The sequence below is a fragment of the Mesoplodon bidens genome, assembly GCF_964165515.1.
Source record: "Mesoplodon bidens genome assembly, chromosome: 6".
Lineage (NCBI taxonomy): Eukaryota > Metazoa > Chordata > Mammalia > Artiodactyla > Ziphiidae > Mesoplodon > Mesoplodon bidens.
The window spans coordinates 94,414,648-94,440,540 of record NC_138162.1 but is presented as its reverse complement, the minus strand read 5'-3'; the positions used below and the strand labels follow the sequence as shown (position 1 = coordinate 94,440,540).

The window sequence follows — 25,893 nt, the reverse complement described above, 5'->3', positions numbered from 1 at the left end:
AGACAACCAGGAGGCTGGCTAAACCCTGCTTCCCACCACAAGACTGCTGCAGCTGAGAGATCCTAGGACACATGACAAAGGCCAGCAGAAGGTAAAATTTCTTAGCTCCTCAACTTCCCAGGCCTGTAAGGTCTGGTGGGCGGGAAAGTGCTTAAGAGTCTCCTTTTCTCTCTCTCTCAATTTAGATTAGCAGAAGAAAATACTTATGGAGCAAGATCCTTGTGACATAGAAAATCTGGTTTTTGGAAATGAGTCATCTCGTCTCAGTTTTTCTTAATCCTTTCCTCCCAGAGATAGTCACTGTTTTTCTTTGTCTCTGTCTCCTGAGTCATGTTTCATAAGAAGAAAGAACCATAGGGCAGAGTACAGGCATAGGCCCTATAAGCCTGCTGTTGGAGACAGCCTCACAGACTGGTGAGTTAACAGTTCTCTCCAGTCCAGTGCCTATTAAGACAAACTTTGCTGTCAGTCCTCTATATAAAAACTGGATGAGATTTTTCCTTCTGCATTTTTCGATGTCCTGAGAGTTTGGCTTTTTGTCCAGTGAGAATATTCTCTCTGGTCTCCACCATCTGGATGGTGTATTTACTGGGGTGCATCTGGTAACCAGTTGAATTGACTGGGGTTCTGAGACGCAAAGTCATAAACAGCACACTCTAGTCTTGTTGTGCCAGCTGTCAGAGGAGTTTGTCCTAAGGGGACCCAGTCCATAAGGGGCCTTTGTTGTTTCAACCTTCATTACCTTGTAAGTGTTGGAAAAGTCCCATTCCAGCAGCATATGCCTGGTGTCACCTACGACCAAAAATACTCTACCCAGCAAGGCTCTTATTCAGACCTGACAGAGAAATCAAAAGCTTTATAGACAAACCAAAGCTAAGAGAATTCAGCACCATCAAACCAGCTTTACAACAAATGCTAAAGGAACTTCTCTAGATGAAAAAGAAAATGCCACAACTAGAAAAAAAGACAATTATGAATGGGAAAGCTCACCATTAAAGGCAAACATACAGTAAAGGTAGGAAATCATCCACTCACAAATATGATATCAAAACAAGCAATCATGAGAGGAGGACAGTACAAATGCAGGATATTGGAAATGCATTTGAAATTAAGAGACCAGCAACTTAAAGCAACTTTTCATATATATATATATATATATACACTCTGCTATATCAAAACCTCATGGGAAATGCAAACCAGAAATCGACAATAGATACACAAAGAAAAAGCAACCCAAATGCAACACTAAAGATGGTCATCAAACCACAAGGGAAGAGAACAAAAGAGGAAGGGAAGAAAAAAGAGCTACAAAAACAAACCCAAATCAATGAACAAAATGACAATAAGAACATACATATTGATAATTACATTAAAAGTAAATAGACTAAATGCTCCAACCAAAAGACATAGACTGGCTGAATAGATACAAAAGCAAGAACCATATATATGCTGCCTACTAGAAACTCACTTTAGATCTAGACACCCACACAGACTGAAAGTGAGAGGGTAAAAGAAAGGTATTCCATACAAATGGAAATCAAAGGAAAGCCAGAGTAGCAATAGTCATAGCAGACAAAATAGACTCTAAAATAAAGACTGTAACAAGGACCAAGAAGGACACTGCATAATGATCAAGGAATCAATCCAAGAAGAAGATACAACAATTGTAAATATATATTCACCCAACATAGGAACGCCTCAATATATAAGGCAAATGCTAATAGCCATAAAAGGAGAAATTGACAGTAACACAGTAGTATTGGGGGATGTTAACACCCCACTTTCATCAATGGACAGATCATCCAGACAGAAAATCAATATGAAAACACAGGCCTTGAATGACACATTAGGCCAGAAGGACTTAATTGATATTTAGAGAGCATTCCATCTGAAAGCAGCAGAATACACACTCTCCTCAAGTGCACACGAAACATTCTCCAGGATAGATCACACGCTGGGCCACAAAGTGAGCCTTGGTCAATTTAAGAAAATTGAAATCATATGAAACACCTATTCCAAACACAATGCTATGAGATTAGAGATCAACTACAAGAAAAAAACTGTAAAAAACACAAATACATGGAGGCTAAACAATATGCTATAAGCAACCAATGTATCACTGAAGAAATCAAAACAAAAATTAAAAAATACCTACAAATGAAAACAAAAACATGAAGATCCAAAACCTATGGGATGCAGCAGAAGCATTTCTAAGAGGGAAGTTTATAGTGATAAAATCTTACCTCAGGAAACAAGAAAAATCTCAAATAAACAACCTAACCTTATACGTAAAGCAACTAGACAAAGGAGAACAAACAAAACCCAAATTTAGTAGAAAGAGAAATCATACAGATCAGAGCAGAAATAAATGAGAGAAAAAACAGTACGAAAGATCAATGAAACTAGAAGCTGGTTCTTTGAAGAGATAAACAAAATTGATAAACCATTAGCCAGCATCATCAAGAAAAAAATGGGGAGAGCTCAAAGCAATAAAATTGGAAATACAAAAGAGATTACAATGGACACCACAGATATACAAAAGCTCATAAGAGACTACTACAAGAAACTATATGCCTGTAAAATGCACAACCTAGAAGAAATGGACAATTTCTTAGAAAGGTACAACCTTCGAAGACTGAACCAGGAAGAAATAGAAAATATGAACAGACAAATCACAAGTCCTGAAATTGAAACTGTGATGAAGAAACTCCACCAGGGCATCCCTGGTGGCGCAGTTGTTAAGAAACCACCTGCCAAGGCAGGGGACACAGGTTCGAACCCTGGTCCAGGAAGATCCCACATGTCACAGAGCAACTAAGCCCGTGGGTCACAACTACTAAGCCTGCTCTCTAGAGCCCACGAACCACAGCTGCTGAGCCTGCATGCCACAACCACTGAAGCTCACGTGCCTAGATCCCATGCTCTGCAACAAGAGAAGCCACCACAATGAGTAGCCCATGCACCACAATGAAGAGTAGCCCCCGCTTGCCACAACTAAAAAAAGAAAGCCTACATACAGCAACAAACACCCAATGCAGCCAAAAATAAAATAAGTAAATAAATTTATTTAAAAAAATTATTAAAATTTATTTAAAAAAAAAGAAACTCCCAACAAACAAAAGTCCAAGATCAGATGGCTTCACAGGTGAATTCTATCAAGCCTTTAGAGAACACTAAACACCTGTTCTTCTGAAACTATTCCATAAAATTTCAGAAGAAACATTCCCAAACTCATCCTATGAGGCCATAATCACCCTGATACCAAAACCAAACAAAGGTACTACAGAAAAAGAAAAAATAAGTCAATATCACTGATGAGCATAGACTCAAAACTCATTTACAAAATACTAGCAAAGTGCATCAAACAACACATTAAAAGGCTCAGACACCATGATCAAGTGGGATTTACCCGAAGGATGCAAGGATTTTTCAATCTCCACATATCAATCAGTGTGATACACCACATCAATGAATACAGTAAAGTCACAGAATACAAAATTAATACACAGAAATCTCTTTCATTCCTATACACTAAAAACAAAAGATCAGAAAGAGAAATTATGGAAGGAGTCCCATTTACCATCACATCAAAAAGAATAAATACCTATGAATAAATCTACCTAAGGAGACAAAAGACCTGTACTCTGAAAACTCTAAGATGCTGATGAAAGAAATCGAAAGTGACACAAACAGATGGAGAGATATACCACGTGCTTGGATTGGAAGAATCAATACTGTCAAAATGAGTATACTACTTAAGGTAATCTACAGATTCAATGCAATCCCTATTAAATTACCAGTGGAATTTTTTTTTTTTTAGATTTTTTTCATGTGGACCATTTTTAAAGTCTTTATTGAATTTGTTACAATATTGCTTCTGTTTTATGTTTCGGTTTTTGTTTTTTTGTGTGTTTTTTTGGTTGCATGGCATGTGGGATCCCAACTCCCTGACCAGGGATCGAACCTGCATCCTCCTCATTGGAAGGTGAAGTCCCAACCACCGGACCACCAGGGAAGCCCCCACCAATGGCATTTTTCACAGAACTAGAACAGAACATTTTAAAATGTGTATAGAAACACAAACCCCCAAATAGCCAAAGCATACTATGAAAGCAAAATGGAGCTGGAGGAATCAGGCTCACTGTCTTCAGACTATATTACAAAGCTACAGTAATCAGTATGGTACTTGCACAAAAACAGAAATATAGATCAACGGAACAGAATAGAAAGCCCAGAAATAAACCCACACAACTATGGTCAATTAATCTATGACAAAGGAGGCAGGAATATACAAAGGAGAAAAGACAGTCTCTTCTATAAGTGGTGCTGGGAAAACTGGACAGCTACACGTAAAAAAATGAAATTAGAACAATTTTCTAACATCACAGACAAAAATAAACTCAAAATGCATTAAAGACCTAAATGTAAGACTGGATATTATAAAACTCTTAGAGGAAAATCCAGGCAGAACACTCTTTCACAGCAGCAATATCTTTTTGGATCCACCTCCTAGAGGAAAGAAAACAAAAACTAAAATAAACAAATGGGACCTAATCAAACTTCAAAGCTTTTGCACAGCAAAGGAAACCATAAACAAAACAAAAAGACAACCTACAGAATGGGAGAAAATACTTGCAAATGATGAGACTGACAATGGAATAATCTCCAAAGTATACAAATAGCTCATGCAGCTCAATATCAAAAAAGCAAACAACCCAATCAAAAAAATGGACAGAAGATCTAAATAGACATTTCTCCAAAGAAGACATACTGATGGGCAAAAAGCACATGAAAATCTGCTCAACATCGCTAATTATTAGAGACATGCAAATCAAAACTACAATGAGGTATCACCTCACACCAGTCAGAGTAACCATCATCAAAAAGTCTACAAAGTGTAGACTACAAAAATGTTGGAGAGGGTGTGGAGAAAAGGAGTCCTCCTACACTGTTGGTGGGAATGTAAATTGGTGCAACCACTATGGAGAATATTATGGGATTCCTTAAAAAACTAAAAATAGAACTACCATATGATCCATCAATCCTACTCTTAGGCATGTATCTGGAGAAAATTATACTTCCAAAAGATACATGCACCCCAGTGTTCAGTGCAGCACTATTCACAATAACCAGGATATGAAAGCAATTTAAATGTCCATTGACAGATGGATGGATAAAGAAGATGTGGTACATATATACAATGGAATATTACTCAGCCATAAAAATGAGTGAAGTAATGCCATTTGCAGTAACATGAATTGACGTAGAGATTATCATACTAAGTGAAGTAACTCAGAGAAAGACAAATATCATATGATATCACTTATCTGTGGAATCTGAAAAAATGATACAAATGAACTTAATTACAAAAGAGAAACAAACTCACAGATTTAAAATACAAACTTATGGTTACTAAAGGGAAAATGTATGGGGAGGGATAAATTAGGAGTTTGGATTCACATATACACACTACTATATATAAAATAGATAATCAACAAGACCCTACTGTATAGCAAAGGGAACTCTACTCACTATTCTGTAATAACCTATATGGCAAAAGAATCTGAAAATGAATGGATATATGTATATGTATAACTGAATCATTTTGCTGTACACCTGAAACTAATTCAACATTGTAAATCAACTATACTTCAATATAAAATAAAAATTAAATTAAAAAAAGAGATTAAAAAAAGAAGTGTCTTCCAATGCAAGGATCAGATCAAAGAACATGAATGGAATATTCCTACTGGGACGATTAGGAGGATAACACATCCTTGGTAGGTGCAGAGCCTGTTCACTTATCCTCTGACTTTCCTTGTTCCCTTTCTCCACTACATCCTATTAAGCAGATAAAAACTTTGAGAAAGCTGCCTCTTCCTTCACCAATGCCAAGAAGGACAAACTCAAAGAGCCATTTTCTGTCTGTCTTCCTCTGATGTTGCTTCTTCATGTTTGAGCTATTGGGAGGAGAGACAGGCAATAAATTCTCTTAATAAAAGCACAAAATAAAAATAAAAAACAAGCCTATATGGTCAATCATGATCCTTGCTATACTTATATAAATAAGACCAATTGTATTGAATCTAGACTTATTTTGCAAACAAATTTGTCTTAATTTGGCTATCTTTGATAGAAATGAGGGTGATTTTAGAGAGAAAAAATATCTTTCGATAGAAACCAAAATACGTATTGTGGATATTAGACTCTAGTGCCATTAATTTTCCTTGAAGTTTTGTTAATTACCTGAAAACTGGACTGTATCCTGAATTTTTCTAGTTTCCTCCACTACCTGACTACAACTCTCCAAACTAGTGTTTCCAAATTTTCTCCCACCCTTTTGACTTGGAACCATTGAAACTAAAACTGCCTTTTTTTCTGAAGTCCTGCATACTGAAGGTAGATATCTTAATATAAACTTCAGAGAAATCTCCACAGCAGCTCATGTTTAGACAGTCTTCTTCGTTCCTGTTGCTATATGGACCACTCAGAAAGCTTACCTGAACATCTGATGGACATTCAAACTCCAAAAGATGCTTTAACCCTGACATTTAGAGATCTTCTCAACTGTCTACCCTCAGAACTCAAAAACTGATATGAAATTTGCCTCAATTATTAACCATTGTTTTTTTGTCTCCATAGCAATGCCTCTTTTTATTTTATTTATTTATTTATTTATTTATTTTGTTAATCTTTTTGCGGTATGCGGGCCTCTCACTGCTGTGGCCTCTCCCGTTGCGGAGCACAGGCTCCGGACGCGCAGGCCCAGCGGCCATGGCTCACGGGCCCAGCCGCTCTGCGGCATATGGGATCCTCCCAGACCGGGGCACGAACCCGTATCCCCTGCATCGGCAGGCGGACTCTCAACCACTGCGCCACCAGGGAGGCCCACAATGCCTCTTTTTAAATACCTGATTGCTGGTACAGTAAGCTTAACTTCTACTTGGAAATACTGCTTTGGAAGAGAAAATTAAGGTAAAATGATCATATGGATGGACTCTAATCCAATATGACTTGTATCTTTATAAGGAGGGAATATTAGAACACAGACATGCACAGACTGAGGGGCAACAATGTGAGGACACAGCGAGAAGGTAGCCATCAAAGGAGAGAGACCTCAAAGAAACTAAACTTGATACTTTGATCTTGGACTTCTAGCCTCTAGAGCTATGAGAAAATATGTTTTTGTTGTTTAAGCCACCTAGTAGCCAGTGCGGTATTTTGTTATGGCAGCCCTAGCAAACAAATACAATCACTATTAGGGAAAAAAAAAAAATCATGTGCTTTGTTATTCCAGTAGAATGATTTTAACACTGATTACTTCTTACCTTGAGATTATAAAAGACAGTGATAAACATTACTGTAGAGTATATATGAGTTGTGTCCTATGAAACAAAGGAAGTTAACAAACACCTCTCAGCTGTAGATGATGCCATGTGTTCATCTGATCAGCAAGAGGACATGAGTGGAAGGGAGAACCTTTTCTGCTTCAGACAAGCAACTTCCTGGGTTGCCCTGAGTATGACAAAGAGGGCCATTGCTTGGGGTCCAGGTCTCCAAGCAGTCACAACACGCCTCAGGAACCCACAAGAAAATTGTGAAGGAAGAATATTACTAGCCAGGCCCATATGAATCTTTTCCTCCCATCACTGTTCTTTTGTGAAAAATTCTTCCAAATACACATTTTTGTCCCAAAATATCATGTTGGACACTCGCTACTAGGAGCAAATTTTTCTAGCATCTCTGTTGGATGAATTTTCACACTTGCAAAATCACTCAGAAAAGAGTTCATCCTCCCAACACCTCCCCTGCACCAGTGTCCCCCTAAACAGCATCTGACCACAATATGAAGGAACTTACCTCCCAGGTAAACAGGTGCTTGAATGTGATTTAATTATCTCTGCATCCTCTCCCTGGTCTCCCTGTGAAATCTAGTCACCTCTTTGCATTAAAGCATTTCTGTGAGAAGCCCTGTAAGGTGCTGGCTATTCTCAATTCTGTCCTGCTGGTTTCTCTGAAGTGCCCAGAAGCTGTCCTCTCCACACACAAACTGTTCTGACAAACTTCATTTGAATGATTTGGATTTTAATTCTCAATTTGCTTCTGTTCCTAAGCCTAAAGGCTTTTTTTTTTTTTAACCAATTCAGAAAAAAGCATCATTAAAAAAAAGACAAGGTTGGGCTTCCCTGGTGGCGCAGTGGTTGAGAGTCTGCCTGCCGATGCAGGGGACACGGGTTCGTGCCCCGGTCCGGGAAGATCCCACATGCCGTGGAGCGGCTGGACCCGTGAGCCATGACCGCTGAGCTGGCGTGTCCGGAGCCTGTGCTCTGCAACGGGAGAGGCCACAACAGTGAGAGGCCAGCGTACCAAAAAAAAAAAAAAAAAAAAAAAAGACAAGGCTACTCGCAGATCTAACATACTAAGCTTTAACTTAGTATGTTCTTAGGACTGATGTTTTCCAAGGAACAAACTTTCTTGTTTCCTGTGCAATAATAAAGGTTTGTTATAAAAGTTAAGTACAAAAAGTGAGAAAAAATAAAAATAGTGGTATCTTCACAGTTGAGTTTTTAACATATTTTCTGATACATGTAAAAAGAGAAAAATTGGCAAAATGAGTACCAACATTTTTAAAAATAAGAATTAAGCCTAAATCCCTGGATTTACCAATTTTATAAAATAAGAAAGTAACATTTTATAAAATACAATTTTATGAAATATGATTTTATAAAATTTGTTTAGCTAAGTAACAAATGATTTGCCCACAAAACAGATTTAGCTGGTGGAGTCCAGGGGGCACATTCTACAAAATAAATTTATTGACACTGTAAAGGGTTACTAGCATAAAATTGTGGTGGGAATAAAAAGGGCAGTGACCTTCGTCCTGAAGTTTAGGAGTGATCCCTGAATTGAGAGATATCTGAGTTGAAGTGGTCACTGGAAACAAATGGTAGAGACAAATCACAGAGAGCAGACTGTATCAATTCCAGCTTCTGGACTCAGAGAAGGAAGGAAGAGCTTCAGATTTCATTGCAGAGAATGAGGCTGAGAAACTTTAAAATCAGATGCTTTTTCCCAGATCCAGGGCGCCAGCTAATGCACAAAAATGCTTAAAGCCACATAGGTATGTCACCTTTATTTCCTAGAGAAGATGTTAGCATTTTCTAAATCCTCATCTACCGTGCCTGGCATGCATTATTTTATAGCTTTCTGGAAGTTTCATCAGCACCACTGGTATATCTGTAGTACGATGTGTCTGTGGAGAGTAGAGAATGCAGGTCCGGGCTGGGGGCAACGGACTTTTCTAGCTACCACAGTGAGTGGTGCCCCTGCAAACCTGAGTAAGGAAGACAACTTGCCTTTGGGTGGGTAGTGTTACAATCTGCATGTCTAGGGGCACAAATGTAAAGACTGACCCTGTTCTGGGAATGATTATGATTCTGACTGACCTCAAAGGGGTAATTATGAAACCCCTGGATCATCAGGATCTGGATGTTCCCTACTTTTTCCATGGTGTGATCATGACAGAAAGTGTGGCTGTAGATATCTGGGAACATTTCCAGAAATGTCCTCCTATAGGAGTTAATTATAAAGTAAATGTGTATAAAAGAGAAAATAATATTGAAACCTATCAAGGGGAGTAGATCTTAAGGGTTAATATTGTAGATGGACTACTTTGGAAACAATCTTTTTCCCTTGGAGTATTAAGAAGTCATCGCATAATTGCCATCTCTCCACATTTTGTTCTAGAGTGCCTGGTTTCTTGATATCAGTGTGAGACCTGTTTTAAATAAAAATCTATTTGTAAAAATCCAGATCTGTAATATGTTCTAAATATCATTGTAGTGTCTTTTAACTCTAGATTAAAAATCACTTCATTTTCAACAAAATATTTTGATGTAAACATCAAATGTTTTGAAAACAAAGGGGATCTGTTTTTGTTGTTTTCTCTTTTATCTAATTTTTGTATCCATTTTGTCTGGGCATATTAAATGGTAAAAATATTTATAAGATTTGCACTAGGTGAATCTTCTTCAAAAGAAAATACGGAAGGCCACAGAGTCTGGGAATATTAATATCTTTTTAATAGATTGATCCCCCTTGATTTCTTATTCTGGAGTAAAGGTACAAGTTTTTCCATGAAAATTAGACACACAAATCATCTGACACAATGTACGACAGATGGAAAATGGTTGATGGGAATTTTGCTTTAATGCACATTGTTCATTGTAATTTTGCCCAGCTTAATGAACTGTGAATTAATAATGAGGAGCAACACATTCAACGTATTATAGTAATAAAGTGCTTTTATGGACATTTTTCATGTTTCCAGACTTCCTTGGCCACCCTGAACAACTTTAACTCAAAGGATTAAAAAATAATCGCTTATTTAACTGTGTTAAAATAGTCAACTTTGAAAAGGATATTTTCCTGTATGAACTTTTTCCTAATTGATCCCATTTGGTTCTGATCAGTAAACTTACCTGAGTAAGCTGCACTATTGAAAAAAAAGTGATCTGATCGAGTCTTAGATGACATACGTGACCAGAGTCCATTGCTTTCTGATTCAACGACATAAAGGAGTAAAGGGAAAAAATTAATAATTATACAATTTTTAATTAGGAGAATAGAAAAACTAAATTTCTTGTAGAAATAAGCCCAAAGAGTCTCGTGTCAGCCCTGTTCCTCTTAAAAGACCGTGACGCTGTAATACCAATGGATAATCTGGGAGACAACCAGCTGTCATTAAGATAGATTTTACCAAGGCAAGGGCAATAGGTTGCTTATTAGCAGTGAGAAATCAGTAGTCTTTTAGAAGTGTACCCTTTGGAAAGTGTGAGATATATAATAAATGAAAGCCTTTCATTATTCATTGTTATAAGCCAGATGTAGATTAAATGTACACTACCTTCAATTCAGATATTAAGATATCCTTCCCTCAGTAATTTTATGAGGTAACATGTAGAATGTCAACCATAGGCTAAGTCATATATTTTATAATCTTTCAAAAATTTTTTAAGCAATGTGTTAACCCTATAATGAATATAAAATGGATCCTAACTGCATGTCTTAGAAAATGTGCATTTCATAGAATTATTTAAGAATGAATCCTTAATAGCCCATCTTTTTAAGTATGTTAGCTGAACGTTATGATTGTGTGATATCATTTTAGGGCATTACCACATTTTAAGAAATAAACTAATATTCAGAAGCATAATTTTGCCAGAATGTAAAATTTAAAAGCAGAAATTTGACTTGTGAAAAATCCTCACATGATTATTGGCCTGTTAAAAAATAAAGCAAACCTCACAAACCTAATGCAAGCTATTATGTGCAAAATAATGTGCTAGTTACACAGCCCTCTGGGAAGTGAATGTGAGTCCGGATGCTTCTTTCTTGGTTTATTTCATTCCTAGAGTACCTTTGTTGCAGTTTTTTCTTATGTTCCCAAAGGAAACAAGTAAGCCATCTCAAGTTTAAGCTTTGTCCTCAATAAAGTAAAAAATGTGCCAGATACCATTTGACTGGATGATAACTAAAACTGGACAAATATTTTCTCTCACTGGAGACTGACAGTGTTTTAGTTGTGCTTAAAATTTGTGATTCTCCTAAAAAAAGGGTACAAATGAAAACTTATGGTTACCAGGAGATAAGGGGGGAAGGATAAATTGGGAGATTGGGATTGACATATACACACGACTATATACAAAATAGATAATAATAACCTACTGTATAGCACGGGGAGCTCCACTCAATACTCTGTAATGGCCTCTATGGGAAAAGAATCTTTTAAAAAAGTGGACATATGTATATGTATAACTGGCTCTCTTTGCTGTACACCTGAAACTAACACAAATTTGTAACTCAACTATACTCCACTAAAAATCTTTTAAAATAAAAAAATAGAGTACTACATGCATTTCTAAGAAATAAACGTTATTTTCTTCATTCTTCTAAAATAAATAAAAATAAAATAATGTAATATGTGATTTTCAAGCTAATGAACACCTAAGAATGAAATTTGAAAATCTACATTTGGAATGTATAATTCCTTTGTTCAGAGGCAGTGACATTACAAAAGAACAAAACTTCTCAAACATTTCCCCATTTAGAGTAATGCTGACAGTGAGTGTCTGGTGGATCTCAGAGGGGCACAACTGATAATATATTTATCATGCTGCCAGTTTGCTAAGTGGTTTCATATTCACTAAGAAAGACTTGTCAATGGATACTGAAGAATAGATGTGAGGTCTCTGTGAGGTCTTTGTGCCAAGTCTCTGTGTGTTGTCTCTGGGTGAGATCTCTGTGTGAAGTCTCTGTATGCGGTCCCTTTGGAAGGTATCTCTGGGAAATCTGTTAAATCTGTGCTAGGTTTCTGTCTGAGGGTCTGTGAAGCAACATGAGGTCCCTGTGTGAGGTGTCGGTATGTGATCTCTGAGAAAGGTGTTTGCGTGAGAAGTCTCTCTTGGGAGGTGTGTCTGTGAAGTCTTTGTGTATTGTCTCTGGGTCTCTCCATTTCTTTTTTTCTTTTGGTCTCTCAATTTCTTGTCTTACTGTACCTTATGGAAGACGGAGCAGCAAGAGAAGGGCAAAGGGACTTGCTTCTTTCTGTTTTCTTGCTGTTCCATCAGCATCACCTGTCTGTGGCACCCTCCCAGCAGGAGCCAGGGGGGTCCAAGTCCAGCTTCCCCATATTCCCAGAACTCACTTCTGGGTGCCCCTGAGAGCACCCAGCAGCAGCCAGGCTCAGGTCCCAGCCCTGTCATCTCTTTCCTCTGGGTACCGACCCCTCCCACAAGTCCTGGCTCCACTCTCACTGCTCTGCCTATTCTGGAGGCTGCCTTGGGAATTGGGGCCCAGAGGTAGGGCCTGGCTCCAGGGAGAAACCAGGGGTGTGAGCAGTCCTGTGCTCACTCTGCCCCCTCCACCCCAGGTCACAGCAATTCCACGTGTTGAGGGGCCTGACAGGGATGGGGGATGGGGTCCATTTCTGTTGTCATCTGGATCAGGGGCATCAGCTAGAACAGAAATCTCCACAATGAGAAAGACACCACCTGGAGCTGTGTCCACCATGAGCCTTGCACATGGCAGGAAGCACCAAATCACTCTAGAGAAATTCTTCCTCGTCTCCCTGCTTTTCCATATGGATGGGGGTCAGGAGACAAGAAAAGCTGTGCCAGAAGCAGATCAGTGGAACACCCCTGGATTGCACCCTGCCCCATCCACTTTGCACAGGTCACCTCCACACCACCACAAATCCTGTCTGATTGCTTCTTCACCTGCCAGGCTCTGGGGTGATCAAGGACTGGGAGACAGGCAAGGCTTACTACACAATCACAGGCCAGTCCCCACCTCTCCCCTGGAGCAGTCCTTGGGCCATGTGTTTACGTGAAGGTCACCAGACTAGGAGTCACATCCCAAGTTCCCTAGTCCTGGCTTTTACACCTATTGTTAACTTATCCTTCCTAAAAGTCAAGAGGTGATGAGGTGTAAGCTTATTAAATATAGTATTAAGAGATTAACCTTCCCTGATTTGCTTTACTTCTATAAGTTTGACCTTCTGTTTTGACCTAAAGGTGGTTTCTCTAGGTCTGTGATCTTAGAGTTGGAATAGGGTAGAGACCCTGGGGTGGGGCCATGATGAGCTACTGGACCCTTAACTTTTCCTCCCCTTTAGGCCTTTAGATGGTGCTTGTATGTCAGGGGGCTGCTCTTTCAGAACTGCACATTTATGGGAATCTGGTACCACTTTGCCTCCTTCCTTCGATCCAGGGATTTTTCTACACCTACATCCCACCCTAAATTCACAGTGTTTGACCATCAGATAGTTACTACCCACAGTCACACCCCTATTCCATTCATCCAAAACTCCTTCTCTGGGGTTAACATAGAGTGGAAGGTAGGTGACCCATGAACATAGCCATTCATTTATATGGGACTGGACTCAACACAGCCCTCAGCAGCCTCCCTGATACTCCCCCCACCTACACACACAGAGCTGGAAATGCCATCCTTGTTGCTGCTCTAAAGTCTAGGAAAAACAGAGGTGGGGGAGGGTGATGCTGTACATTTTATTATGCCTAAGCTAAAAGGGGTTCATAGGGCATATCTCAATCCCAGCCTTCATCAGAGAGAGAAGGAACTCTTAAGAGCAGATGTTGGATATTCCCTACCAAGAGATCCAGGGGCAAGATTTCTCCCGTTTCTGAACTCAGAGCCCATACTCTATTCCCCCCAAACTTCCATCCACTTGGCTCTGACACTTCCTGGAGCCTGAATTGCAATGTCCGGCCCTATCGTGTAAACCTATCCACTACAGTTGCATAAAGTTCAAAGTAGCATAGAAGAAGGAGAAAGACTGGTTGAACCAGGTCCTTGGGTGTGGGTTTCATAGGTTTTTCCCATCTCATTGTTAGAGTAATTTTGGTTTGTGTAATGACAGTATCATAAGGTGCAATGAAGGGACACGAGACAAGGAGCAAGCTTGTGATGCTACTGTCCACCTCCCTCCATGCCCCTCCCTTCTAGAAGACAAAGTGCACAGCACAGACAGCAGCCATTACACTATGTTTTTATTAGAAAAAAAAATATGTATATATATATATATATATATATATGTATTGGGGAACATTAAATATCTTGGATGTGCTAATGAGAAAATCATTTTCTCTACATGGACTGAATTTTTACTTGGAGATATGTTTTCCTACTAAAGGGAAGACTAAAGAAGGATTTTACTGTCGACCAGGCAAGACACCTCCCCAAAGATGACAATGCCTTGGACAGTGTTGATGGCGGGCTGGGGCACCTGGACTCTTTGGCCCATACTGGCAGGTACTAACTGGAAACAAACTCTTCTTGGGGGGCAAGGATGGGAGGCACCTTAGGCCCAGCTGCTCATCGTCGAACCTTACACTTTTCAAACTATGTTGGTGTCTGACTTCCCTTTCCCTGATAGAACAACTCTGGCCCTTGGAGGTGGCTTTATGCCCACAGGCTGTATAACCCATCATTCTCCCTTGCTCTGGGTAGGAGGTAAGCCTATGGTAGCAGAAGCACCCACATACTGGGACTTGGAATTCCAGTTTGTGTTCATTTAACTTTGTGGCATGAAGTCCATGGTGAATTGCTCTTTTTTCTTCTGGGATCTGTCCAACAGCTCTCATGCGTGCCTGACCCTCAGCAGTCTCACTCTTCAAGGTTGATCTGCTTTTGACTGATCCGTGACTCTGGGCAGTGGCTGATATGGGCTTTTTTTTTTTTTGCAGAGCATCTCGACCATTGACTTTTTTCTTGGGGAAAATCCACTTTAAAAATAGCCTCATCCTTTTTCTGAAGAGGCTTTCTGTAGGGTTATGTTTCTTCTCTGGCATGAGCTGGAGACATCTGCTCCCAATAGAGTCTGTTATTCCCCTGACCTGGGCAGGGCGGCTCATACTTCCAGCTTGAGAGGTCCCTAATTCTTTAAACCTTTCTTCATGCTCTCCTGGTTTATGCCTCCTACAGTCCTCTCTTTTGTAAGTAGGGGCAATCATCTTGCTCTGGCTCTTCCATGAGTCTTGGAGTTTTGAAGTTTTGGGCTCCTGCTGCCCTAGGTGGCTCCTTTGGGCTTCCATAAGGCCACTTGGCTCCTGGGAAGCTAACCTGTCTCTGGTGGGGACTCTCTGGGGATGGCACTGAGGCACCTGAGAAGCCAAGTTGTCTGCAGCAAGGAACCTGTGTTTGGGAAAGTCCTGAAGCTGGTTGTCTGACTGTACCTTTACTTTGGAGTTAAACTCACTAGCAACCTCCATGTTAAGGCATGGCTCACCTGGATGTTGGAAAACAGACAGTCTAGGTAGTAGGAAACTTCTACTGGCCCCTGGCACCTCTAAACTCCTCATATGTACATTTGTGGTTTGGGATTTTGTCAACACTTTGGTTTCCAAGATAACACTAGACTGTGGTTGAAGAGCAGGAGACTCCTTGGCCTCCACAGCCTCCCTGGCCTCTTCACCTCTCAAAGATGGGGATCCTAAGTTCACCTCCATCACTGTTACCCTATGGCAGGGGTCTCGTGAGGCCTGACCACCACTCTCCTCTCTTGGCTCATTCCTGACCATTGCTGAACTTGGACCTGGCTCTAGGCTGTCCCTCTTGACCCCTTCCACACTCTCACTCTTCCAGGTTCTGCCCACAAGGCTGAGTGTGAGGGACTGAGAAGGTGGCCTGTCCTCCTGTCCAGTCAGAGAAGCCTTTGAGGGTCCATGGTAGTCAGCAGATGGAATCGCTCCCAGGGCACTCTGGATTTCCTTACACACAGCTGAGGGGGCAAGGAGAGGCCTCTTCACGGTAGGAACTGACTCTTCTGTTATCACCTTCTCTCCTGAATGAGCCTGAGGAGGTTTCTCCAGGAACTCAGCACACTTGACTTTTGAGTGGGACCCAGATACACAGGTGGCTGAAGGGGAAGTGGCAAACTGTAGAATGGTGGAGGGTTGGAACTTTTTCGACTTAAAGAGATTTATGGGCTTGAGGACCTTGAGGGGTCGGGTCCACCTGTGCTTTACCCAAAACCTTTTAATATGTGCTTCCAGTACCTCTCGAGTGTCTGGATCAGGGAAGGAAACCCTACAGGAGGTGTTCATGCAGGGTTCCCAACCCTTCAAGCAGTATCTTCCACAGGCTCCAGCAGGCACTGCTTTGCACGTCTCACCAGGAGGGTCTGGACATGAGAGCTGATGAAAGTTGCCCTTGCCAGGAAGCCTCCCCAGGCAGCTGTAGGAGAGCAGATGGGGCCAGGATGGCTGGACAGGACAGGCAGGGGTGGGCACCTGCAGCCCAAGAACCCTCCTCTGCCCCCACACTGACTTCATAATGCCCCTGCTCTCCTTCACCCTAGGGCTTTAGCCACGCCCTCCCACGGCTCCCCCTTCCAGGGCTGGGGTCACATTAGAGGCTCGGGGAGGAAGGACGACCCAGGAGAGAAGGGGAAAGATTCTTTACCTTTGCAGAAGTGAAACCAGGTCCTGAGTCCCCTCCAGTTCTTCCAGGCAATCTCTGAAAGCTGGAAATCAGGAGACTGGGTCATGGTGGTGAAGGCAGAGGCCTAAGAGCCTTTCAGGAGGCTGAGTGCAATGGCCCTTTAAGGGAAATCTTTGGAGGATTAGACTCTGGAGCCCAAGTATCAGTGTCCAAGGCCACATGTCCCTGACAGTGATGGTAAGTCTCACTTGAAAAGGGTTTGTCCTTTGCAAAGTGCTTCCACGTTCATTAGGCTCTGTTAATTAGGCTCAGGCTCTGTTTCCTGAGGAATAAGCTCTGCCACTGGCATTCTCAGAGACCGTGAAGCTGGGGCCTCAGGACTAGGAGAGATGGAAGCTAACTCTCGGGTCACGCAGGGCTGAATGGCAAAGGCTTACCTTTCAAAGATCCACTTTTCTTCCTACTCCTGCTCCTCCCCTTCAGCTTTACTTGATGCTGAGAGATAAGAAAAAGTGAGGGGCTAACACCCAACTCTCACTGTCCTCTATCTAGGCAAGCTGTGTTCATGAACAACATGACTTTCTACATTTAACTAAAACTCTGTGGGTTTTTTTCCCCTTTTACTTATTTTTAAAGTGGATAACAATCTTCAGTTTTTCTTCTTTGAAGAGTGCAAAGAAGGTTTTTTTTTTTTTTTTTTTTTTTTGGGCAGGGGGGTATTCGGGCCTCTCACTGTTGTGGCCTCTCCCATTGCGGAGCACAGGCTCCGGACGCACAGGCCCAGCGGCCATGGCTCACAGGCCCAGCCACTCCGTGGCACGTGGGATCATCGCGGACCGGGACACGAACCTGCGTCCCCTGCATTGGCAGGGGGACTCTCAACCACTGCACCACCAGGGAAGCCCAAGAAGGATTTTTTAAGTTTTAATCACCATAGATTTCTTCTGTCACTGTTCCTCTGATCAAGAAACACACACATTCTCAGACCTAAATGCCCACGTGAGCTTTGTCAGATAGGATTCTGCTTCCCAAGGCCAGACCTCTAGTCCAGCCTCTTCTCTCAGGCTCTCAGGGGCTCAGCCCCAACACAGAGGAAGGTCTCACTTGAGACACCCGCTGTGGGAAGGTGGCTGGTGAACCAGGGCTCAGGGGTCAGCCTTCCTGCAGAGATTGAACTCTTAGTAATCCAGTCCTTAACCATTAGTCACTGCATTTGGGACTTGCCCTGGAGCCCTCTACCATACCTGAACTCCTGGTCTAAGATCTTAGGCTAGAAATCCTCATGCCCACTCTAACCCCTCTCTGGCCTGGCTTTTCCCTAGAAGGATGATGTTCTATACTTTTCTGAGAGTTCCCATCTCAGGAGTCTCTCTACGTGGTTTAGAAAAGTGGAAATAAGAGTAAGAAAAAAAGAGAGAATCTCTGCTGGGATTAAGCCAAAGGTTTCTTACCTTCCTGATGTTTCTATGTTTCCTAGGTGGTGCTAAGAATAGATTACTCTGGAAGCAGTGGAGTAACATTAGGAAGAGCCCCAGTCCACACAGGAATCCAAGGATGATATCAATCACCCAGGAAGTTGGGCTGGATCTCAGCCAGATGGCAACAGTGTTTTTCAAAGAAAAGAGATTCTCCATCTTCTGAACTGCATTGCTGCCCTCAGGCAACAGAGCACTGGGAGTTTGCTTGATGGCAGAACCCCAGGCCTGCATCACAGAGCTGTGGCCTTGTCACAAAGGGCTCCTGAGTGTGGGGGAGGGGCAATAAGAGAAATAGGCTGAATCACTGCCCCTCCTTCCCATCCAGACCCACAGACACCTGCACCCTCCTGGGGCTTCCAGATCCCTCCTTCCAACTACTCTCATCCTGTCAGAGAGACCTTAGCCAATTTTCTCTTCATTCCATCTGGAACCTGGCTCCTTCATCCATTAGAGAGACCTTTACTTGAGGCCCACCAACTTGATAACTCTTGAACATCTTAAGCTGACCCTGGAAGACTAGCTGTTTCACAGACATTTTTACTCAGGATTTCCTTTGTCCTCAGCTCCAACTTTCCCGCATCATGTTTGTGTCTTGTGTAAACCCAGGGATAGAACTTGAATTTCTTTTACACTTATTTAGTTTTGTGAATTTTGAATAGTGTATGTTTTGCCTCATTTTCTATCAGAGGGAACTACACACAAAAATTAAAATAATTTATTTTTCAAAATTCATAAGTATGAAAGAATTATAAATAGCTATGTAATAGGGAAGAACAAATCTGCCTCCACATGAGATCTTTTTTACTTTAATCTTTATGCTTTGTTGCCTGAGCTAACTCTGTCCATCCCTGTGATCCAGGCTGGCTCTGCACTTTTTGTAAAACAATGTTGCCTAGAGCCTGAAATATACAGGATAGACTATTTCTAAGGCTCTGACTTTTAAGAGCCCATTCATGGAGATAAAAAGTTGCAGAACAGAGAATAATAATTGTTTTCTTGGAGGTTTACAGGAATACATGACCTGACCAGGATCTGACCCATCTGGCCAGCCTCTAGAACAAAGGATCCAACACCAAGATATTTGCAACAATTAGTCATGCCCCTCCCTCACCTTGCCTTTAAGAAGGCTTTGCTGAAAGCCTTCAGGGAGTTTGGGGTTTTTCCTGGGCATGAGCCACATGTCTTCTTGCATGGCACTGTGTAAACCTTTCTCTGCTTCAAACTCTGATGTTTCAGTATTTAGCCTCACTGTGCATCAGGCACACAGACTTGCATCTGGTAACAGTTAAACCTTCAAATGATGTTTTTGTAAGTTTGTAGTGTTTATAATTCTGGAGTTAGTAAATCTTTAAACTGCACAAAAACTTTTGGGACACACTGCAAACACGCACACACACACGTACTCATTTTCCTTAGCCAATCTAGTACTTTCAAATCCAATAATCCATACTTTTCTACTTAAAAAAAATCTTTCATATGTTGTCTCAACCCAACTTCTTAGTTTGCAATGATAAGACAGTCCCCACTCTCCAGATAAATTTTGAAATATGTGGTCTTAATCCATTAGGGCTGCTATAACAATATACCATAGACTGGGTAGATTACAAACAACAGACATTTATTACCACAGTTCTGGAGGCTGGGAAGCCCAAGATCAAGTCACCAGTATGGCCACCTCGTAGTGAGAGCTCTCTTCCAGGTTCACAGCTGGAGCCTTCTCTCTGTATCCTCATATGATGGGAGGAGGCTAGAGATATCTCTGGAGTCTCTTTTATAAGGCACTAATCCCATTCATGAAAGCTCATAAGCACTTTTGCACGGCCCCGCCTCCTATCTTTAAGAGGTAGGATTTCAACATGTAAATTTTGAGAGAACATTAACATTCAGACATGTGCACTCATTCTATACCCGGAAGCTAGGAATGGGTTAGGGTGAGCCAAGGTCCTGACCCTAAAGGGCTGTAGGGTGAAGAGTAGGACTAGGGGTCAACCCTTGGGGCTGAGCCAGGTCTTGAGCAGCCTCTTCAGATATTCCTAGTGTGTTATGGATGTATTCTCTTTTCTGAGTGTGCCTTGACTTTCCTGCCCCATCCTCCCAGGCCCCTGAAGCTTCAAGTCCAGCCTGAACCATATAGAAAGGGAGCTTTGAGTCTTACACAAAATCCCCTTATGACATCCCTTAGCAGTAACACAAGATTCACTGAAGGATTCACATGGTAAATATGTCTTAATGCCCCATGAGGGCTTTAAAATAATGTGTATTCTCTGCTTGTTGGTCATAATTTTATACAGTTTTAGTGGGAACGTGGGCATGTGAGGTTATTTGGCTATATTGCCATGAATGTGCACTTTCACAAACATATCTCCTACATCTACTATTTTTCCTACAGTCTTTTCCTCCCATATGATATTCTCACCTTAATTCAACCTTTTATCAAAATTTAGACTTAGGTCTGTCACCATGTGGACATGCTTTGTAACAAAATAGCTTCAACCGAGGAGGTCAGTGGAAGGCCTGGACCAGCTATCTTGGTTCCATGATAGTAAGCAAAGGATCGCAAACTACCATGTTAAGCTTAAGCACAAAGCGAAGTTGATTTAAGCATAGGTACACTCTCAGAGAGGGAGAGAGAGAAGGAGAGAGAAAGAGCAGGCTGTTTCTGAGAACAGGCTATTTCAGCGAAGTTAAGCAAGCCCAAAGCAAAGTATATCGAAGCAAAGGTACACTCTCGGGATGGCGGGGGGGATGGGTGTACTGTTTCTGCAAATTGAAAGCAGAATTCCTATAAAGGCTTACGAGCACTTTTCTTTTTTTTAAAGAAGATGTTGGGGGTAGGAGTTTTTATTAATTAATTTATTTATTTTTGCTGTGTTGGGTCTTCATTTCTGTGCGAGGGCTTTCTCTAGTTGTGGCAAGCGGGGGCCACTCTTCATCACGGTGCGCGGGCCTCTCACTATCGCGGCCTCTTGTTGCGGAGCACAGGGTCCAGACGCGCAGGCTCAGTAGTCGTGGCTCACGGGCCTAGTTGCTCCGCGGCATGTGGGATCCTCCCAGACCAGGGCTCGAACCCGTGTCCCCTGCATTAGCAGGCAGATTCTCAACCACTGCGCCACCAGGGAAGCCCCTTACGAGCGCTTTTAAGGAGCATTTTGCAGAGAGGCGGGGGTGAGTGACAAGGATCATTATTTGACTGACAGTCCTGAGCTATGTAACAAGTTTTCTGCTGCGCATGCTCTCATCCTTGAATCCCCAAGAAATGCCTACTGGGTGGGGGGAGGGGCAAAACCACATGTAATTTATTGTAATTATGGTATAATGAGTTTGGATTTACTATAGGGTATACGCCTGTCTGGTCTGGGCATGCACAGCCTGGAGAAGTCCCCTTATGTTACTGTGCCTCTCTTTATCAGGATAAGCTGCCCACCACCAGACCACAGTCTCTCCCGTTCTGGGTGGAGTCAAGGGAGAGTCCCCAGACGGCTGCGTGTGACTCAATTTCTTCTTCTTGTCTTTCTCACCACCGTCACCTCCTTGCTGCTAATGTCTGACTAACTACCTAACAGGTCTTCTTTGCATTCATATTTGCTCCCTAAATTTTCTCTATTACTTTATTTTCAATATGTTTTGTTTGATGGGGTTTTTTTTGGAAATTTAAAAATCTTATGATAACATTTACCTTGATTTCTTTAATTATTGTTCTACTGTTATTGATTTCTGCCATCTTATTTTATGCTTTATTTTCTACATTTTCTTTATTGTTTCTTTTTTTCCCTTCTTTGGCATCTTCCATTTTACAGGTCAAGGGTACTTATGTTTGTTTGACATTTGGGAATTTTTAATATTGTGATGGTTTTATATCTTGAATTATGTTAATTTTCTCCTCAATTTCTTACCCGTGGATGAAAAATGTTCCCTGCCATATCAGTAGACAAAGGATGTTGCAGCCATCAAGTCAGATGTCAAAGCAGGAACCCTCAACTGTGCACCTTGAGGGGATTCGGGATGGAGAAAAACAGGGTACTGATTCTAGAGTTAAGGTGCATATCAAAGGAATGATTTCACGGAGCCCAGATTCTTTCATCTTCTCATACATAGAAAAGTGCTACAGTCCTTAACTTGAGATGTCTAGTTTTCTTTAATTAATAGTAACCTTTTGATGTTCTGACTACCTGGTTTTGGTTGACTCCTCCCTTAGGTCTTCTGAGCACTTCCTCAGAGTGATCTGACAGGCTGTGTTCTGGGCTTAAGTCCTCAGAAAATCTGCCAAATAAAACATAATTCTCCTTTTGGGTTGTGCATAGTTTTCAGTCAGCAGTCTTGGCAACCAATGAAGGGGCCCAGAGCAGACTTTTCTTCTTTGCCTGAACTCTATGAGGATCCAGAGTCCTGGCACCAGCAGAGGCTTCTTGGGCCTGTCCGCTTTCTCAGAGAGTCCAGGCGAATTTGGGTGAGTATCTCCTGGTTCTTGGATCTCCAGTTTTGGTTGATGATCCTAAGTTTTATTCAGTGGTGTTCAACTCTTCTCTTGAGTAGTAGGTTATCCTTGAAACTTGGTTTCAAGAAGAAGTACTTGGGTCATCCTCAGTGAAAGACACTGGGAAGATTTTTACTCAGTTTAAACACTGAGAGCTTATCCTCAGTAGAAAAACACTGGGAAGACTTCTGCTCAAGTGGGTTAGCCTCACTTAAAAGACACTGGGAAGATCTTGCTCAGTGTAGACACTGTGGTTTATCCTCAGCTGAAAGACTGGGGAGACTTTGCTCAGGTGAAAGACACTGAGTAAAAGTTGGACTGGGTAATTAGGTGGAAGACTAACCTGTCTTCCTTGAATTGGCTACTTTAATAGAGTTTGTCAAAATAAAAGTGATCTTCACAAATTGAACTCAGAATGGGGAACTTAGCTTTCAATACAAAAGAAAAGGGAACAACAGATTTCCAGCCTCCAACGGATATCCTGGCCAGGTTTATGTCCATACAAAATTTACATTTACAAGTGCTTACTTACTTGGGACTTAAAGAAAATCTTGCCCTAAAAACGACTAAGATAGGACTCTTTTATTGCATATGCAGTTAAGTTAGAAAAAGCTGGCTCGATAAAAACATCTTTTCAGAATTCTGACTTCAAAAAAACAAAAGGCTTTCTAGGGGAAACTTGCATTTCTCTTCCTGTGTCTTTGAAATGTAAGTGTTCTGATATTCTTCTGTGTGTGTGTGTGTGTGTGTGTGTGTGTGTGTGTGTGTGTGTGTGTGTTTTGAGAACTTGGTCACTACCATCCAAAAGTACTTATATGGTGTACATTTGGCAGCCAGTCAAATAGACTGGGATTCTGAGCAGTCTTTTGTCTGACTGTACAACTCTCAGGGGCTTTTTGCCATCTTAACCTTCATTGTGTCAGCCTGTACAACAAAGACCATTACTTTCTTAAACTACTTTTGGGAGTAAACTTTCTGCATCTTATTTAGACAGCATCCTTTACACTCTTTTGTGGGGAAGCCTCTTGCGTCTTATTGGTTTGAGTCACTATTAAGGTATACCTCATTTATGGCCAGATGATGGATCCTTCAAATTGGAGAAACTTCTAAATTGGTAAATTTTTAGAGAGCTCTCATTATAAACAGCTGTTTCATTGGTTCCCATGGGGGGGCGGAAATGCTGGAAATTAGTCATATAATGGTTAACCTAAAAACTCCTTTAGTTTCAAACAAACCCAAAAAATTGGTTTGGGAAACCTTATTTGTGGTCTCTGCTTCCCCTAAATGGGTCTTACAGATGCTAATAAAAACATTAGAATAATTATTGTTAATTAGGTTAAGTAACAGGGAAAAAAACTGAAGGAAAAGCCTAAAAACTTTTTCCCAACAAGGTGGAAATTTTAAAGGGACTTCTCCTAAATGAATAAGAAATCTTTAGATGGTTATTTTAAAGTGGGATAAATAAAACAGACATTAATGAGATAAATCAAAGATTGGATACAATACTACCTAAGATTGGATGGGCCAAAGGGATCTCCTACTTGTCATCAACATTAAAGGGCCAGGCCCAAACAAGTCTGCTCTATTTACCCCAGTTTAAAGTACGTATATTTTATTACATGTAAATTTTATACACGTAAAATTACACTGAGATACCTGACCAACAATTACTTGGGGCAAAAGTTAGACCAATTAATCAAGTTAAAAGATTGACAAAAGTGCCTGAGTCCCTTGGTTCAACCATTCTCTGGGGACCCCAGAGTCTTTATAAAAATTGGTATGTTTAAATGGGCATTGTGTAAGATAATTACCTCTCTTTTGCCTAATTATATTGTGTGGGATAGACATGTTTCACTGGGGAATTCTTCCCCTGCCTGATATTATAAGACGGCATATGAAGGAAATATTAATTAAACATACTAAAGGAAACCAGTGGGATTACCTGAGCCTATACAATATAAAGTAAGAACTGACAGCTAATATTTAAGGGATAATAAAAATAAATAATGGAGACTTTACTCTGGGTCTAACCTGTGCACTCAGAAAGAGGGTCTTTGTTGAATGCCTTATGCAAGTTTAGAAGGTATGATCAATTAAACCATAAAGTTCTAGACTATAGAATTCTGAAATTTCAGTCTAGTTGGAAATCTTCTCACTGAGACAGAAAAGCAAGTTAAAGAAAACGTAGTTGGGCAAATCAATCTTTTAATATTATTTAGGTGACAGGCCAGTTCTTTGGGGAATTAAAAGCAACTGTCTTTGTCTCGCAAATCGGTACAAATCAGAAATGTAAATACAGACCACAATGACCTGAGACTGAGCCTAATTAGCTAAATTAGGTAGAACCTGAAACCAAGGTTAAAAAAGGGGAAAAAGTGGCCTTTTAAAACTCAAACTGCTGATTAGTCAGTCAAGAAGACGGAGGAGTAGGAAGATGTGGAGTTCATATCTCCCCACAAATGCATCAAGAATACATCTACAAATGGAACAATTCTCCCAGAGCACCTGATAAACACTAGCAGAGGACCTCAGGCACCTAAAAGGACAAGAAAGATCCCCACGTAAGCAGGTAGGACGAAAGAAAGAAGAAGGGAAAAGGAAGAGCAGATGAAGTGGGACGTGACCTGTGACCCTGGGCGGGGGAGCGGAGCTGAAGGTGAGAAGAGGTTCCCCGCATCTGGGGAAGCAGCGGGGAGAGAAGCTGGGGCAGAAGGAGAAATTTGGTGGCTCAGAGAACAGTGCAGCAACCAGTCTGTGGCAGGCAGGAGAGAGTGAGGCCTACACAAGTGGTCTGGCCACAGCTCTGCATGCCCCAGCCACTGGGGACCACTGGTGCACACGGGGGCTGAATGTTGGAATGTGGGGTTTGAAGAGCAGACCCAGGAAGGGGAATGATGTTGGCTGTGAGGAGACAGCTCAAGGGGATAGGAGTGAGGAGCTCCACAACAAGGAATGCTCCTGGAGGAAGCCCAGACCAGC

General features: G+C 41.4%; 1 protein-coding gene across 1 annotated transcript in view; it reads right to left on the bottom strand.

Annotated features, from left to right (window-relative positions):
- LOC308619312 (putative spermatogenesis-associated protein 31C2) overlaps positions 1 to 17,622 on the bottom strand; it is a gene marked incomplete at its 3' end in the record, with an annotated part of 32,418 nt that extends 14,796 nt beyond the window's left edge. The window contains exons 1-3 of the mRNA XM_081237930.1: positions 17,400 to 17,622; positions 16,984 to 17,044; positions 14,963 to 16,755 (exon numbers count right to left, since the gene is read on the bottom strand). Of these exons, the coding sequence (XP_081094056.1) occupies positions 14,963 to 16,625 (1,663 nt within the window). The 5' untranslated portion in view covers positions 16,626 to 16,755; positions 16,984 to 17,044; positions 17,400 to 17,622. The remainder of the gene's footprint in view (positions 1 to 14,962; positions 16,756 to 16,983; positions 17,045 to 17,399) is intronic.
- Positions 17,623 to 25,893: the final 8,271 nt, after the last annotated feature.